This window comes from Narcine bancroftii, chromosome 6, assembly GCF_036971445.1.
Source record: "Narcine bancroftii isolate sNarBan1 chromosome 6, sNarBan1.hap1, whole genome shotgun sequence".
Classification (NCBI taxonomy): domain Eukaryota; kingdom Metazoa; phylum Chordata; class Chondrichthyes; order Torpediniformes; family Narcinidae; genus Narcine; species Narcine bancroftii.
In genome coordinates this window covers 214,079,065-214,096,417 of record NC_091474.1, presented here as the reverse complement: position 1 = coordinate 214,096,417, position 17,353 = coordinate 214,079,065, and the positions used below count along the sequence as shown (strand labels likewise).

At 41.3% G+C, this 17,353-nt stretch overlaps 1 protein-coding gene across 6 annotated transcripts in view; it reads right to left on the bottom strand.

The window, feature by feature from the left end:
- cep162 (centrosomal protein 162) overlaps positions 1–17,353 on the bottom strand; it is a 181,800-nt gene that overhangs the window by 11,119 nt on the left and 153,328 nt on the right. For all 6 annotated transcript variants that reach the window (XM_069887444.1, XM_069887448.1, XM_069887446.1 and 3 more), the window contains one exon: positions 15,998–16,096. In XM_069887444.1, the coding sequence (XP_069743545.1) occupies positions 15,998–16,096 (99 nt within the window). The remainder of the gene's footprint in view (positions 1–15,997; positions 16,097–17,353) is intronic.

The window sequence follows — 17,353 nt, the reverse complement described above, 5'->3', positions numbered from 1 at the left end:
ACCTTCTTAGAGCAGCAAGTTCCACTACAGACATCCTGTGGCTCTGACAAATTATTTTACCTGCTTTCTTTTTGTAAACAAAAATCCATTAGTGAAGTCTCTTGGGCACTCTCCAAAGCTTTGGCAAAGACTCTTGGTGCCAGCCTGTCTAGCATTAGCAGAACTCCAGTATTTTAAATAAGATCTGTTTTATAGTGTTTGTATGTGACCTACACTAAAACCCTTCCCCAACTTATCTCCCAAAAACATATCTACAATACAAACACAACATAATCTGTCACACTATTTGCTAATACCTTTGCTATAATTTTATAGTCAACATTTAACAATGAAATAGGTCTATATGAAGCTGATTTTAATGGCTCTCTATCTTTTTAAGGAATAACCTTAATTATTGCTGTTGAAAACTTGTTCTATTTCCTTCATAAATAAAGGAATTATTAAATCTTTAAATTCTTTATAAAATTCAACTGTAAATCCATCTTCTTCAGCTGATTTATTATTTTGTAAACAAATACGTGCATCATAAACCTCTTGTTCAGTAAAAAGACTATTTAGATCATATTTACCTATCTCAGTTAGTCTCGGTAATAACATTTGTGACAAATAATCTATAACCATTTCATCTTGCAACAATTCAGATGTATATAATTTTTAATAAAATTCCTTAAAAATTTAATTTATTTCTAATGGTTTAAATGCCACTTCATTATTATTTTGTTGCATTGTATTAATTGTTCTAGAAGTCTGTTCTACTTTTAATTGCCAAGCTAAAATTTTAAGGTCTTTCTCCTAATTCATAATATTTCTATTTAGATCATATCATTTTCTCTGTTCTATGTCAGCATGGTATTAAATTGCAAAATCTTATTAAACATCAATATTTATTCCTGATGATGATTTTTGAATTTATTTTTCAAATACTGTTATTTTTTTCTCTAATTTATCTATATCTTTCATATATTTCTCTTTAATTTTTGAAGTGTAACTTATAATTTGTCCTCGTTAATATGTTTTTAACATATCCCAAATAATATACTTTATCTTCTATTGAATGTAAATTTGTATCACAAAATAATTCTATATGTTGCCTGATAAAAGTACAAAAATCTTACCTTTTCAATAATAAAGAATTTAATCTCCACCTATATCCTGACTGTTGCTTTTCATCAAGTTCGAATTCAATCAAGAATGGAAAATGATCAGAAAATATTCTTGTTTTATACTCAATATTCAAAACTCTTGATTAGTTTTGAGCCAAAAGCAAAAAAAATATAGAATATGTATCAAATCTATTAGAATAAAAAGAATAATCTCTATCTCTCGGATGTATCCTTCTCCATATATCAATTAAGTTTAAATCCTTCATTAAATATAACTACAATTTAGCTGCCTTAGATTTAACTATTGTTCTTGATGATTTAACTAATAAAGGATCCAAAAAACAATTAAAATCTCCTCCTACTAAAATATTTTCATGACCATCTGCTAAATTCAAAAAAGTATCTTGTATAAATTTTTCATCATCTATATTTGGTGCATATATATTTAACAGAGTCCATTCCTCTGAAAATATTTGACAATTTACCATTATATATCTACCTGCTGGGTCTGTAATCACATTTTGAATCTTAACTGGCAAGCAGAATTTTCTTAAAAATAAAATTAACACTCCTCTAGCCTTAGAATTAAATGAAGAAAAAAACGACTTGGGCTACCCAATCTCTTTTTAATTTGAAGTATTCTTTTTCAGTTAATGGAGTCTATGGCAAAAAAGCAATATCTACTCCCAATTTCTTAATATATTACAAAATTTTCTTTCTTTTTGTTGCTCCGTGAATCCCATTAATATTAAAACTCATAATCTTAATTACTTTATTCATTTTCCTTATTTATAAAATTCCTTTTCATCACTCCTATTCAGGAAGAATTCTCATAAATTAGTTTGGTCTGGAATCCAAAAGCATCAAGGTTATTCAAATTAAATACATTGTAATTAATTACTAAAAAGACAGAGAAAAAAAAAGCAAAAAAAGCAAAATAAAAATCCCTCCCCAAGTGCTAGAGAAGCTAGCACTACCTTCTTCCATTTTATGGGTCGTGGCCAAACCACGAAAACACATAGAGCTGCCAGAAATCAAACTTTTATCTAACCAACAATTCCATCCAATATAAAAATTCTTCATCCATCAAAGAGAAGAAAAAAGAGAAAAAACAAATCAGTACCATCTGTTACTTGAATTTTAGACAAATTCTGAGCATACACTTCGGCTTGCACAAAGCTTGTAAAAAAAAAACACATTCTGTTGACCTGATACAAATATTTTCAAAGTAGCAGGATAATGCAAAACAAATCTATAATCATTATCATATAAAACTTTCTTAACTGGATTAAATTCTCTCCTTTTCTTCAAAAGAACTTGGCACAAATCTAGATTAAAAAAATGGTATCCCCTTCATAGCTCAAAGGTCCATGTTCTCTAGCTCTTCTCATTGCCAAATTAAGAAGCCTCTCTCCATCCTGGTAGTTCAAAAATCTAACCAGGAGAGAGCGGGGTCACTGGCTTGGACCAGATTTTGGTCCCAAAACTCTATGAGATCTCTCAATTCAAATTTTTACCACAGAATGTTTTTTCCAAATATCTGCAATATTCATTCTTGAAAAAAAATCACATCTTCTCCTTCATTACCTTCAGATAATCCCACTATTTTAACATTATTTTTTTCCTACTGTAGCGGGTTCTGAGTGAGTGCAGCGAAGAGTCTGAGACAACAGGCTGTGTGATCTGGTATCACAACTGCCTTTATTTGAATCTCGTGCTGCAGCCTTTAAGCCTTATTCCCAATGACGCAAGCGTGCACTCAACCTTCTGGTCTGGATTGGATGAGTTGGTCCCGCAACGCCATCCTTGCTGCGGCTGCCCCATCGACTGTGTGTGACAAGTGGGGCCGGTTCAGTCCTACAAGAATGTATGTCACCACAACCACCCCCCCACAAAGAACCAGGAAGGACTGCAGTGGTTGGGCAAGTCCATGTGCGCTGGCTTTAAACAGTCCAGCGTGAATACTTCCTCTCTGCCTGCAATGCCAAGGGTGAAAGTTGAAGAGATGCAGTGTATCACGCTGTATGGGCCCTCATAAGGTCGTTGAAGAGGAGCTCCTTGTGTGCCCTTGTGCAAGAACACGTACTCACATGAAGACAAAGTTCAGGGGGTAGTTGCAAGGCAGTTGGCTGTGCTGCGATGATAGGGGCAGTGCGATGGAGCCCAATTTGTCACGCAGCTGCTCGAGGATGGCGGCGGTGTCGACGTTGTGCTTGGTTGCCAGGGGAAGGAATTGTTCAGGTTTGGCCAAGGATGTCCTGAGTTCATCCTTGGGCAATGTGCGAATGCTTAAGAGAACCCAGGGCAGCTCATTCACACAGATGGGCTTGTAAAGACGTGCCATCAGCGCAGATTTGAGGTGGCAGTGGAAATGCTCGACCAGTCCATTGGTTTGAGGGTGGTAAGCTGCGGTACGGTGCAGCTGGGTGCCCAGGAGTCTGGAGAGTTGTGTCCACAGGGCAGAGGTGAATTGTGCTCCCCAGTATATCGTAACCTCTGCCGGGACACCAAAACTGGAGACCCAGGTGGAGAGGAAAGCCCTGGTGCATACTTCTGTGGAGGCGTCTGGGCCTCTAGCCAGTGAGTAAATCTGTCCATCACTGTGAGTAGGTAGTGGGATCCCTGGGAGATGGGCAGTGGTCCGTCTATGCCTAGGTGGATATGTTGGAAACTTCGGGTTGGGCTATCGGATTTTGTGTTTGGAGTGTTGCTGGACCTTGGATGTCTGGCCATCTGTGTAGTTCTTCGCCCACTCAGTAACCTGTTTTTGCAGACCATGCCAAACAAATTTTGTGGCTACTAGCCATACTGTTCGTAGATAGGTGTGTGTAATGAGCCGTGGATTAAGTCGAATATCGTTCTCCTCCACTGTGCAGGGATGAGAGGGTGGGGCTGGCCAATGGAAATGTTGCAGAAGAGCACGGTGCCATTGGGTCCAGCGGGAGGTCTTGGAGCTGCAGCCCTGTGATTGTTGTTCTGGAGCTGAGTGTCTCAGGATCGTTCTGTTGGACCTGAGCCAGATCATGGTAGTCGATGCCCTATGACAGAGCATCGACATTGTGCTTTCCGGAGAAGTAACATAGAAACATAAAAGATAGGAGCAGGAGTAAGTCATTCGACCCTTCGAGCCTGCTCCGCCATTCAATGAGATCATGGCTGATCTTAAAGTTCAGTACCCCGTCCCCGCCTTCTCTCCGTAACCTTTAATACCCTTATACTGAAGAAATATATCTAATTCCCTCTTAAATATATTTAATGAACCTGCCTCTACTGCACTCTGTGGCAATGAATTCCACAGATTCACCACCCTCTGGGTAAAGAAATTCCTCCTCATCTCGGTCCTAAATGGCTTGCCTATTATCCTCAAACCATGGCCCCGGGTTCTGGTTTTTCCCATCATTGGAAATATCCCATCTGCATCCATTCTGTCCAGTCCTGCCAGAATTTTATAGGTCTCTATGAGATCCCCTCTCAATCTTCTAAACTCCAGCGAGTACAATCCCAATTTGCGCAATCTTTCCTCATAAGTCATTCCTGCCATTCCAGGTATCAGCCTGGTGAATCGCCTCTGCACTCCCTCCATTGCAAGAACATCCTTCCTTAGATAAGGTGACCAAAACTGCACACAATACTCCAGGTGGGGTCTCACCAAGACCCTGTACAGCTGCAGTAAGTTATCCTTGTTCCTATACTCAAACCCTCTTGATATGAAGGCCAACATACCATTTGCCTTTTTAACCGCCTGCTGTACCTGCATGCATGCCTTCAGAGACTGGTGTACAAGTACCCCTAGGTCTCTCTGCACTTCCCCATCTCTTAATCTATTGCTATTCAAATAGTAATCTGCCCTCCGGTTTGTATTACCAAAGTGGATAACCTCACATTTATCCACATTGTAGTGCATTTGTCATGTATCTGCCCAGTCCCTCAATTTATCCAAATCATACTGGAGCTTCCTGACCCCCTCTTCCGTGCACACAACCCCTCCTAGCTTAGTGTCATCTGCAGATTTGGAGATAGTACATCCAATCCCCTCATCCAGATCATTAATGTAAATTGTGAACAGCTGGGGTCCCAGTACAGATAGATCCATGTGGCACCCCACTGGTCACCGCCTGCCACTCAGAAAAGAAGCCATTTATCCCAACTCTCTGTCTTCTACCTGCCAGCCAGTTCTCAATCCACATCAATACTTTGCCCCCAATCCCATGAGCCTTGATTTTGTAAGCCAGTCGTTTATGTGGGACCTTATCGAAGGCCTTTTGGAAGTCCAGGTACACCACATCCACTGGCTCTCCCCCATCTATTTTACCTGTCACCATCTCAAAGAATTCCAATAGATTTGTCAAGCACGATTTACCTTTTGTAAATCCATGTTGACTCCGTCCGATCCCTTCTCTGCTTGTCATATGCTCCGCTATTACATCCTTAATAATGGATTCCATCATTTTGCCCACTACTGACGTAAGGCTCACCGGCCTATAATTCCCTGCTTTTTCTCTACCCCCCTTTTTAAATAGTGGGGTAACATTAGCTACCCTCCAGTCCATGGGTACTGATCCTGAGTCTATCGAGTTCTGGAAAATAATTCTTAAAGCATCTGCTATCTGAATGGCCACTTCCTTAAGTACCCTAGGATGTAGATTATCAGGCCCTTGGGATTTATCTGCCTTCAATCCCATCAATTTCCCCAAGTCCATGTCCTTAGAGATACTGATTTCTTTCAGATCCTCCCTTGCATTAGTCTCTATGTTTCCCAACATCCTTGGGAGGTTATTTGTATCCTCTCTTGTAAAAACAGAACTAAAGTGTCGGATAGCAGTGGTGAATTCAGAGACATAGGACAAGTATCTGCGGTCAGGCAGACCATGGGTCGGAGAACTATGCAAAGACAAAAGTAGCAGTTTGTGGTTGGTGTAGACGGTGAACGGGTGCCCTTTAAGGAAATAATGGAAATGGTGGACAGCCAGGTAAAGGGCGAGCAGTTCTAAGTCAAATGCGCTGTACTTTAATTTGGCTAGTCGTAGGTGTCGACTGAAGAAGGCGAGGGATTGCCATAAGTCATTGACAAACTGTTCCAAGACAGCACCCATAGGGTTGGATGCATTGATGGTGAGGGCTGTTGGTACTTCCATCCATGGGTGTACCAGCATCGTAGTGTGGGCCAGAGCGTCTTCAGTCTGTTCGAATGCATTGTGTGTCTCCTCTATCCACTGAAGCTCCTTCGACATTAAAATGAAAAGAGGGAGCATAATCTTGGCTCCCGCAAGGAAGAACCTGTTGTAGAAATTCACCATGCCCACGAATTCCTGAAGCCCCTTCAGTGTCGTTGGTCTGGTAAACCACTGGATGGCATCAACCTTGTCTGGTAAAGGGGTGGCGCTGGCTGGGGTGATCTTGTGGAATCCATGTTTGCATGACCCAGGAGCTTCGCCAGGAATAAGGTCTCAAAAAGAAAGCAAATGGAATGACTGCTAGCGGGAGCATTTCATTCATTAAATCGGATGGATTCCTGTCACCCAGCCCTTCCATATTCAAAAGCCACATGCACCATTCATGCCTGGTTAATTCCAGGGTGTCCAGGAGTATTGGTTTTCTGCTGTGGGATATCCAATAAATTCACTTACTTCAGTTGCTGTAGCGGCGTCCAGTGCCCCGACGCCGTGCCAAAACTTTGTGTCTTCAGATGTTATTCCACGAAGGCAGAACTGGGTCTCAGCCTGGTTCAAACACACTCGAGGCTGGTGGGCCTGGAAAGCGGACAGGTGAAAGCCTACTGTGTTAACTACAGCTGTGGCAGCAGCTGCTGATGTTGTTGTATCCATATTGACTGTGGATTCAAGCTTTGGCTGAATCTTGTAGTCGGGGTCATCAATTGTAGTGACTACTCCAGAAGGGCTACTAAATGAATTCACCAGACATAGTATTAGTCAGCAAAGACCCTTTATTTAAATTTGACTCCTCTTTTAAATCCTTTCTGGCCCACACACCCAGGACCGGAAGTGACATCACCCCATGCCTGCAACTCATCTGCAGGGCGCATGTCTTAAAGACGACGGGAGCCCCATGCCATCTTAAAGGTGAATGCCCAACTCAGTGTGCTGTGACCCAGCCCGCAGTGTTGCGCATGTCCCCCCGGTCAGGTGAGTGAGTGGTGACCAGGCCTGCGGTGCTACACGGCCGTTTGGCAAGCCGCACGTTGAAATTTCAGCTACAAAGTAGTCTATTTTTATGTTAGCAGTGGGGCGTGAGATTTGGGCAATCATACAAGACTGTAATATTTAAAATACTATTTATTTGATGCATGTAATAATGTTCTATTTGAGTCTTTAAAAAATTAAAATAAAATATTGAAAAAAGGATGTGCATGGAATGTGGAGGACCTTCAAAGGTGAAATTTTAAAAGTACAGAGTTAGTATGTTCTTGTCAAGATCATTGTTAGCAGGCATTGGTTTTCAAGGGATATTGGGGATCTGGTTCGGAAGAAAGGAGAGGTGTATAACGGGCATAGGCAACATGAGTAAATGAAGTACTTGAGGAGTATAAAAAAATGCAAGAAAAATCTCAAGAAAGAAATCAGGAGTCAAGAGGTTGCTTTGGCAGCCAAAGTGATGGAAAATTCTAAGGGTTTCCACGGGTACATTAAGAGCAAAAGGATAGTAAGGGGAAAAATTGGTCCCCTTGAATATCAGAGTGGTTGGCTTTCTATAGAGCCCAAAGAGATGGGGGAACATCTTGAATGTTTTTATTCATCAGTATTCACTCAGTAAATAGACACAGAGTTGTGGGAAGTAAGGAAAACAAGCAGTGAGGTCATGGAACATATACAGATTAAAGCAGAGGAAGTGCTTGCTGCCTTAAAGCAAATGAGGGTGGATAAATCCCCAAAACCTGTCAAGATATTTTCTCGGACCTTGAGGGAGGCTACTGTAGAGATTGCAAGCGCTCTGGCAGAAATATTTAAAATGTTCAGCCACGGGTGCAGTGCCGGAGGATTGGAAGGTAGATCATGTTGTTCCCTTGTTGAAAAAAGGCTGCAAAAGTAACCCTGGAAATTATAGGCTGGTGAGCCTGATAACAATAGTAGGTAAATTATTGGAAGGTGTTCTAACAGATCTGATATTTAATTACAGATACACAATCTTTTACCTGGACATCTAAAATCCGGAAGGCTCCAAAAACCGGCTTTGTTTTTCCTGGTGCTGGTACAGTGGAGAGGGAGAGAGACAGCAGCGTGACTAGGTTGGGGGGGAGGAGAGAGAGATGGCAGCACGACTCGTGGGCGAGGGGAGGTGAGAGAGACGGCAGCGTGACGGGTGGGCAGGGGAAGGAGAGATGGTAGCGCAACTTGGATTGGCAGGGGGGGAGATGGCAGTGCGACATGGGTGGGCATGGGGAGAGACAGCAGTGCGACTTGGGTGGGCGAGGGGGAGAGAGACGCCAGCACGACTGGAAGTGGGTGGATACAGCAGCACAATTCAGGTGGGCTTAAATCTGGGAATCTGGGGCAGCTGCCTTTTGTTCTGAAATCCGGAAAAATCCAAAATTCGGAACATACTGTCCCCCAAGGGTTCCAGATAAAGGATTGTGTACCTGTATTTGGATAGCCAGAAATAGGGATAGTCAACATGGCTTTGTGAATGGTAGGTGGTGTTTAACCAATCTTAAGAGTTTCTCGAGGAGGTTACAGGAAAGTTGATGAAGGGAAGGCTTTGGATGTTGTCTACGTGGACTTTATTGAGGCCTTTGACAAGGTCCCATGTGGGAAATGATGAAGTTCAGGTGCTTGGTATTTGTGGTGAAGCAGTAAACTGGATACAACAATGGCTGGACGAGAGAATCCAGAGAGTAGTGGTGGATAATTGCTTCTCAGAGTGGAGGCCTGTGACTAGTGATGTGCCTCAGGACTCAGTGCTGGGATCATTGTTGTTTGTCATCTATATCAGTGATCTGGATGATAATGTGGTAAATTAGATCAGAAAGTTTACAGATAGCATGAAGATTGGAGGGTTGTGGACAGCGAAGGAGGTTTTCAAAGCTTGCAGAGGTATCTGGACTACCTGGAAAAATGGGTTGAAAAATGGAAGATTGAATTTAATGCAGACAAGTGTGAAGTGTTGCATTTTGGAAGAACAAACCAAGAAAGGACAGATATCATAAATGGAAGGGCACTGAGGGCTGTGGTAGAAAAGAAGGATCTGGGAACACAGATAAACAAATAAACAACTATTCCATAACCTAGTAGCCACAGTGCTCATGGACATTTTCAACCTCTCATTGCTGCAGTAGGTTCCCACCTGCTTCAAAAGGGCATCAATCATCCTGGTACCCAAGAAGAATAATGTGATCTTCCTCAACGACTACTGCCCAGTAGCATTAACTTCTATTGCGATGAAATGTTTTCAGAGGCAGGTCATGGCCAGAATTAACAGGTACCTAAGCAAAGGTCTGGACCCACTGCAAATCGTTTATTGTCACAATCACTCCACAGCAGATGCAATATCGCTGGCTCTCCAGTCAGCTCTGGATCACCTCAAAAACAGCAATTCATAGATGTGACTGCTCTTCATCGACTACAGCTCAGCCTTCAATAGCATTATTTCCTCAGAGCTGATCAAGAGGCTACAAATTCTAAGTCTCTGTACCCACCTCTGCAAATGGATCCTTGACTTTCTCAATGGAAGCCCACAGTCAATATGAATTGAAAACAACATCTTCTCTTCACTGATTATCCACATAGGCACACCACAAGGATGTGTGCTTGACCCACTGCCCTACTCATTAGACACCCATAACTGTGTAGCCAGGCACAATTCCTCTACGTTTGCTGATGACACCACAGTTGTCGGCAGAATCACAAACAGCAATGAGGAAGCGTTCAGGAGGGAGATAGATTAGTTCGTTGAATGGTGTAACAACAACAACCTTGTGCTCAACGTTAACAAAACCAAGGAGATGATTGTGGACTTCAGGAGGAAGTCAGGGGAACAAGACCCAGTCCTCATTGAGGGCTCGGAGGTTGAGAGGGTCAAGAACATCAAATTTCTGGGTGTCAACATCTCCAAGGATCCATTCTGGAGCCTCCATGCTGATGTAATCACAAAGAAGGCTCACCAGCCTCTATATTTTGTGAGATGTCTGAGGAGATTTGGTACGTCACCAAAAACTCTCCAAAGCTTCTGCAGGTGTACTGTGGAGAGCATTCTGGCTGGTTGGATCACTGCTTGGTATGGAGGCACTAACTCTCAAGACAAGAATAAACTCCATAGGGTTGTTAACTTGGCCTGCGACATCACAGGCACCAGACTTCACTCCATTGAGGACATCTACATATGAGTGTCTTAAAAAAGCAGCTTCTATCCTCAAAGACCCCCACTACCTAGGCCACAATCCTCTTCTCTCTGCTACCATCAAGAAAATGGTACAGGAGCCTAAAGCCAAGCACTCAGTGGCACAAGGACAGCTACTTCTCCATTGCCATCAGATTCCTGAATAATCACTGAACCAAAGACACTGCTTTACTTTTCATACACTATTATTTTTATTTATAGTAATGTTGTAAGATGGTTATAATATGAATGTTTGCCCTGTGATGCTGCCACAAAACACTAAATTTCATGACTTGTTCATGACAATAAATTCTGATTCTGAAAGTGGCTTTACAGGTCGATAAGGTTGTAAAAAAACAGATTGTTGGTCTTCATAAATCAAAGTATTGAGTAAAGGAGTTGGGATGTTATGGAAAACTTGTGCCAGATTTGGAATATGTGTGCAGTTTTGGTCATCTAACTACAGGAAAGATATCAATAAAATAGAAAGAGTGCACTGAAGATTTTCTGGGATGTTGCCTGGACTTCAGGAACTGAGTTACAGGGAAAGGTGAAACAGGTTAGGACTTTATTCCCTGGAGCATAGAAGAATGAGGGGAGATTTGATAGAGGTATTTAAAATTATTGGGGGGGGGGGGGGAGTAGTCAGAGTAAATGTAGGTAGGACTTTTCCACTGATGGTAGGTGAGATACAAACCAGAGTACCAGGGTTAAGGATTAAGGGGGAAAAGTTTAGGATGAACATGAGGTGAATATCTTCACAGAGAGTGGTGGGAGTGTGGAACAAGCTGTCAGCTGAAATGGTGAATGCAGGGTCAAGTTTAATATTTAGGAAGAACATAGTTCGGTACATGGATGGGAGAAATATGGAGGGCTATTGTCAGTGGGATTATGCAAAAAAAAGGTTCAGCACAGACTAGAAGGACCAAAGGGGCCCGTTCTGTGATTCTAAGAGAATAAGACGTAGGAACAGAAATAGACTATTCAGCTCATCGAATATGACCTGCCATTTAACCATGAGCTGATCCATTTTCCCATAAACTTTGATGCCCTGACTAATCAAGAAACTATCAATCTCTGTCTTTAATACACCCAATGACCTGGCCTCCACAACCACCTGTGGCAAAAAATTCCAAGAATTACCATCCTCTGACTGAAGAAATTCCTCTGCATCTCTTTTCTAAGAGGACACCCTTCAATCCTGAATTTATGCCCTCTTTCCCATCATGGAAGGGAACCGTTTTCATCTATTCTGTCTATGCCTTTCAACATTCAAAATGTTTCAATGGCATTCCCTCTCATTCTCCTAAATTCCAATGAATACAGGCTGCGCTGTCAAATGTTCAAACATACGATTATCCTTTTATTCTTGGAATCATCCCAATAAATCCCCTTTGCACCTTCTCCAATGTCAGCATATGTTTTCTTAAATGAGCCTAAAACTGCTCACAATTTTCCAAGTGAGGACTCACCAGTGTCTTAGAAAGACTCAACATCACATCCCTGCACTTATATTCTATTCCCCTTGAAAGGTATGCCAGTATTGCATTTGCTTTCTTCACCACCGTCTGAACATACAAATTTACCTTCAGGATCTCCTACACAAGGACTCCCAAGTCCCTTTGCATTTGGTTATCTCCCTATTATAAAATAGTCTGCACGTTTATTTTTTCTACCAATGTGCAAGACCTGTACACTTTCTGACATTATATTTTATTTGCCACTTTTCTTCCCATTTTCCTAATCTGTATAAATCCTTCTGCAGCATCCGTGTTTTCTCTACACTATCTGCTCTTCCACCTAACTTTTTATCATCCACAATCTTGGCCACAAAGCTATTTATCCAATGATCCAAATTATTAATATACATAAAAAGAGTAGCCCTGACACCAACCCCTGTGGAACACCACCAGCAAGTGGCAGACAATCAGAATATTGTAATGGTGCTATGGCAGCACTACAACTCCCAGAAAGCATCAAACTGGCTATGTGATGTCAGTGCGTGATGACGTCAACATGTGTCGGGTGCATGATTCGGGCTTTTAAAATGATGCGTGCGTTCTGGACAGTATATCCGTTTGATTCACTGAATAAACACCTTGTGTGGCTATTTTGTTGTGTCCTCTGCGATTCAAGCGGCCACGATCGGTGACCCCGACGAGTCCAAAAACGTATTTTTGGACAAACAAGGACTCTGCAGCTGTCAAACTGCCACCGTTCTGGACAGCTGAGCCTGAACTGTGGTTGCAGCAGATTTAAGCACAATTTTACCTTCGCAATGTTGAATTGGACACCATTCGTTATTACCATCTCATCAGTAGCCTGGACCAGGCTGTTGCTAAGAGGGTCAGCGACTTTCTATGTGATCTACCACATTCCAGCATGTATAATGCTTTAAAAGCACTGTTTGCAGTTATACGGTATGGCCCATAGGGAAAGAGCAGCCAAGCTACTACACCTTGATGGGTTGGGAGACCGCATCACTTCAAAACTAATGGATGAAATGCTGTTCTTGGCATCTGGTGACAGTTCCATCTGCTATTTGAGCAGATCTTTTTAGAATGAATACCAGATGATATTAGTCTCTTGTTATCCAAGTGTTCATTCAAAGAATGACTTCTGTAGCAGCAGAAGCATACGTTCTACGTCTGGCTAAGAAGGACAACAAGGAGAAACAAGTCTGCGCAACCAAGCCCTCTACACTTGAGCCATCATCTTCATGAAGCAGAAAATAAATATAGTGCTTTTGATAAGGAGATTTTGGTATTCGACACTTCCGTTCATTTTTGGAGGGCAGAGATTTTACTATGTACACTGACCACAAGCCTTTAACAGAGCTCTGGTCAGTGCGACAACATCAGCAATTATCATTCATTGCAGAATTTTCCACAAAAATAGTACATATTTCTGGAAAAGATGGTGTGGTAGCTGATGCACTGTTCCGTTCTACACTTCTCGAGGTTTCGTCCATAGATCAAAGTATTGATTACACAGCTTTGGCCGTGGCCTAAGAACATGACCTTAGACCAATGCTTATCGGACTGCAATCATGAACCTGCAATTGAAGGATGTCCAGTTTGGACTTCATGGCAAACTACTCCTTTGTGATACATCAACGAGAAACCCACGCCCAGTAGTTCCATCATCATGGAAACGTTGAGTATTCGACTCTGTGCATGGTATCTCACATCCATCGATTAGATTGATCATTCATATGGTTTCCAACAGGTTCATATGGCACAGTCTTAAAATGACGAGGTCCTGCATTGCCTGCTAGAAAGTAAAAGTTCAGCGACGTACTAAGGCACCACCTCAGTCCTTCCAAGTAGTTACTCATCGTTTTGCTCATATCCACGTGGGCACTGCTGTCCGCTACTACAGACACTTGTTCTCAGGTGTTCCTCATTGTCTCGTTTAGGTTTACCAGCACATTTTATTTTGGATAGAGGACAACAGTTTACTTCCTCGATGTGGATGGCCTTGTCTCGCTTACTTGGTACAACTATTCATCATACAAATGCCTATCATCCCCAGGCATGGTGGGAAGATTTCATCAACATCTCAAGTTGGCCTTGATAGCTCGGTTAGATGGACTGAAAAACCTGATGGGCTGCCATAGGTATTACTGGGCATTAGAACAACACCAAAGAAGGACCTCCAAGCTTCATCTTGGTCCATTGTTGGTGGTCCCAAGGGAGTTTGTTCCCTATCATTCCAACTTCAACAATGATCCTAAGGAACTGTTGACCAGGCTAATGGAGGCCGTAGGAAAACTGACCCCTATACCACCATCTTCACTTGGAGAACACTCTTCCTTCATGCCCGAAGACCTCAAAAACTGTGACTATGTCTTCGTTCATAGGGGAACAGTTGGTCAACCTTTCCAGATGCCTTATGAAGGACTTTAATGGATACTCAGACAAACTAGAGAAATGATTCACTGGAGAAATGCCTTGTGTAGTTATTTCATCATGTCCACTGTGATTTCAGTACACACAATATGATCCTTGTAAAAACACAAAATGCTGGAGAAGTTCAGCAGGTCAAACAGGGTCCTTTATGTAGCAAAGGTAAAAATACATAACCAATGTTTCGGGCTTGAGCCCTGCATCACAGTATGAGAGAATGCCAGCAGGTGTCTAAACAAAAGGGTGGGGGGAGAGGGGGAGGTGGAGAAAGGAGGGAGGGGACAGCAGTAATGAGGGAGAGAAGAGGTGGGTAAGGGAGAAAGGAGGGGAGGTGGAAAAACTGGAAAGGGGGAGAATAAAGAAATGGCGAGCAAGTTTAGCCGAAACCAAAGAAGTCAACATTAAGGCCATCTGGCTGAAGAATGCTCAGATGGAAAATTCTGAGTGAGTACATGGTCATAGAGCTTGAGAGCAGCAGAGGTTACAGTTGGGGAGCAGTGAGAAAGAATCCCACAGAACTTCCTTCGGAGAGCAAAAGCAAACTTTTTCAGGCTAGGCATCCCTTGATGAGTTTTCACAAAGTTGCTGTAGTAGTCAGAAGTCAGTCACAAAAATCTGTAGACAACGTGGTTGAAGTAAAAACACAAAATCCTGGAGAAGCTCAGCAAGTCAAACAGTGTCCTTTATGTAGCAAAGGTAAAAATACCTATTTCTGGGTGAATATGTGGTCACAGAGCTTGAGAGCATGGTCCTTGTATTCCAACTCTCTGCATCCTGCCAATCAGCCAATGTTCTACCATGCTTCAATGTTTCTGCTTATATCATGGGCATTAAAAACTAAATTCCCTTCTTCAAATAACATCTTTAACCATTTATGTAACATAACATTTGGTATTGCATGGGTGGTTAAAAGAAAATTTAATCTTGAAGAGCAGATGCGACCACAATAACAGAATTTTCTTTTTTTTTTAATATGTGAAAAGCAAAATTCCCATCAACATCATTAAGCTGGAAAGAGTGCAGAAAAGATCAATAAGGATATTGCTGGGAATGGAGGGTTTGAGTTATATAGAGAGGCTTCTCCCTGACTCACAGGAGGTTGAGGGGTGAACTTAGAGGCAGAGAAAATCATTAGGGGCTTAGTTAAGGGAAATAGTCATAGACATTTCACCAGGATTAGGGCCGTCTAAAACCAGAGGGGTTTCGTTTAAGGAAAGAGGGGAAAGATTGAAGAGAGATCTGCGGGGCACTTTTTAACCGCACAATGGGTAAGTGGGTATGTGAAGCAAAAGCCCGAGAATGTGGCAGAGGTGGGGACAATTTAAATGGTATATTTCGATTCATTCTATCTATCACGCAAGGGTGAAGGAAGGTTAAAAAAAAATGAATACTTTGATAAGAAAGTTATTCAAACTTAATTACATAATCACTAAAAAAAGGTTAAAGCAGTTGTCATTATGGTGAATTCCAATTTGTTCAAGTATCCCTAAAAAATCCATATTTTTCTTTCACTCGTCAGATCTTCTTCTACCAAATCCTCTTTTGAAAAAACTTGCCTCGATGTCAGTTTTTTTTTAAAACCTACAAATTTACCTTACTGTGAATGGAAGATTGAACTGAATGCCTGGCCAATATTAATGTCTGACTGATAAATACCTGAGTCTGTCGTGTTTCTTCACGGAGTTTTACAAAAGATAATGCTTCACGGTCTTTCTGCAGTTCATTAATCTGTTCTCGAAGGTGCTTCATCATCACCTAGAATTAAAAGGTACTAAGAATTTAATGCAAAAGTTTTATTTCAAAGAAACATTCATCTTAATATGCTCTACAGATGCTAAAAAGGCAGTAAGACATAGGGAGACACAGTTGAAGCCACAATAAAACAGGATTTAATTTGTTTTTTGAAAGGATGCGAAACAAGTGAACATTGTGTCATCAGTGTTAAATTAGAGGTGCTGTAGGGCAGATTAGTAACTAGATTTGGAAGGGACACAATTAACTAGATTTGGTCAGAGTGAAGACTGACCAAATTGCTGTTATAAAATGGGACAAGACTGTGGAATAAGAAAGAAGTCAAACTGAATTTCAAAGTTGGATCAACAAAAAGAAACAGAGAACACAGGGAATGGGAAAGCAGTGGTAAGGTATAGGTTGTAATCAATGCAACCATTCAATAAAACTCCAATGAACTTGAGTTTATGTAGGTTGCAGCATGGGAAGTCAGCAAAGATTTTTGTTTCCTCTCAAAGTAAAAATAACATAGAATATTATTTTAATAAGCAACTTGAGGTAGGAGCTGCAATAATTTTGAGATATAATACAACAGTCTAGTTTATGTGCTGTATATGAACTTTGCTCCCTGCTAAATTAAGCAGAAAGTCAATCAGCTCAGATTAAATGTATTCCACTTAATTGGAATTAGCAATAAAGACGACACTGGAAAATTTTATCCTTGAGAATGTTACATGGCAAAAGGTCTCAGCTACCTATAATACTGTTAAATTGACAACTGTATGCTTTGGGATCTGGGCGACTTTACACAAAATAAATCACTACAACAAGCAATTAGAAATATCCTTAGCTAATTGTTACTGCGTCTGGAATATCCTTTCCAAGAAAGGAAATGTGTGCTATTGATGGAGTGCAGTTAAGGTCTACCATATTAATTCCTCAGATGAGAATTTATTGTATGAGAAGTTAAGCAGAGTAGGATGAAACTCTCTTGAACATGGAGAATGAGAAGATAGAAGGATGATAATTCCTTTGCTGTTCAATTGCTTCAGGGTTGTACTCAGTTAAGATATGCAATCCAAGAATTCCATTACTGTGCCAAATAAAAAGTATCCTTTTTCATACATTATCGTTTAATGGAAAAAAAAATGCCAAAATTTCCCTGTTGGCTGTTTATTTTTTGCTTTCTAGTGCATGTCCTCAACCTGATGTAAACCAGCTAAAATATAGAAACCCATTTGGAAAAATTAAGATTAAACATTAAATTTACATCACAGCAAA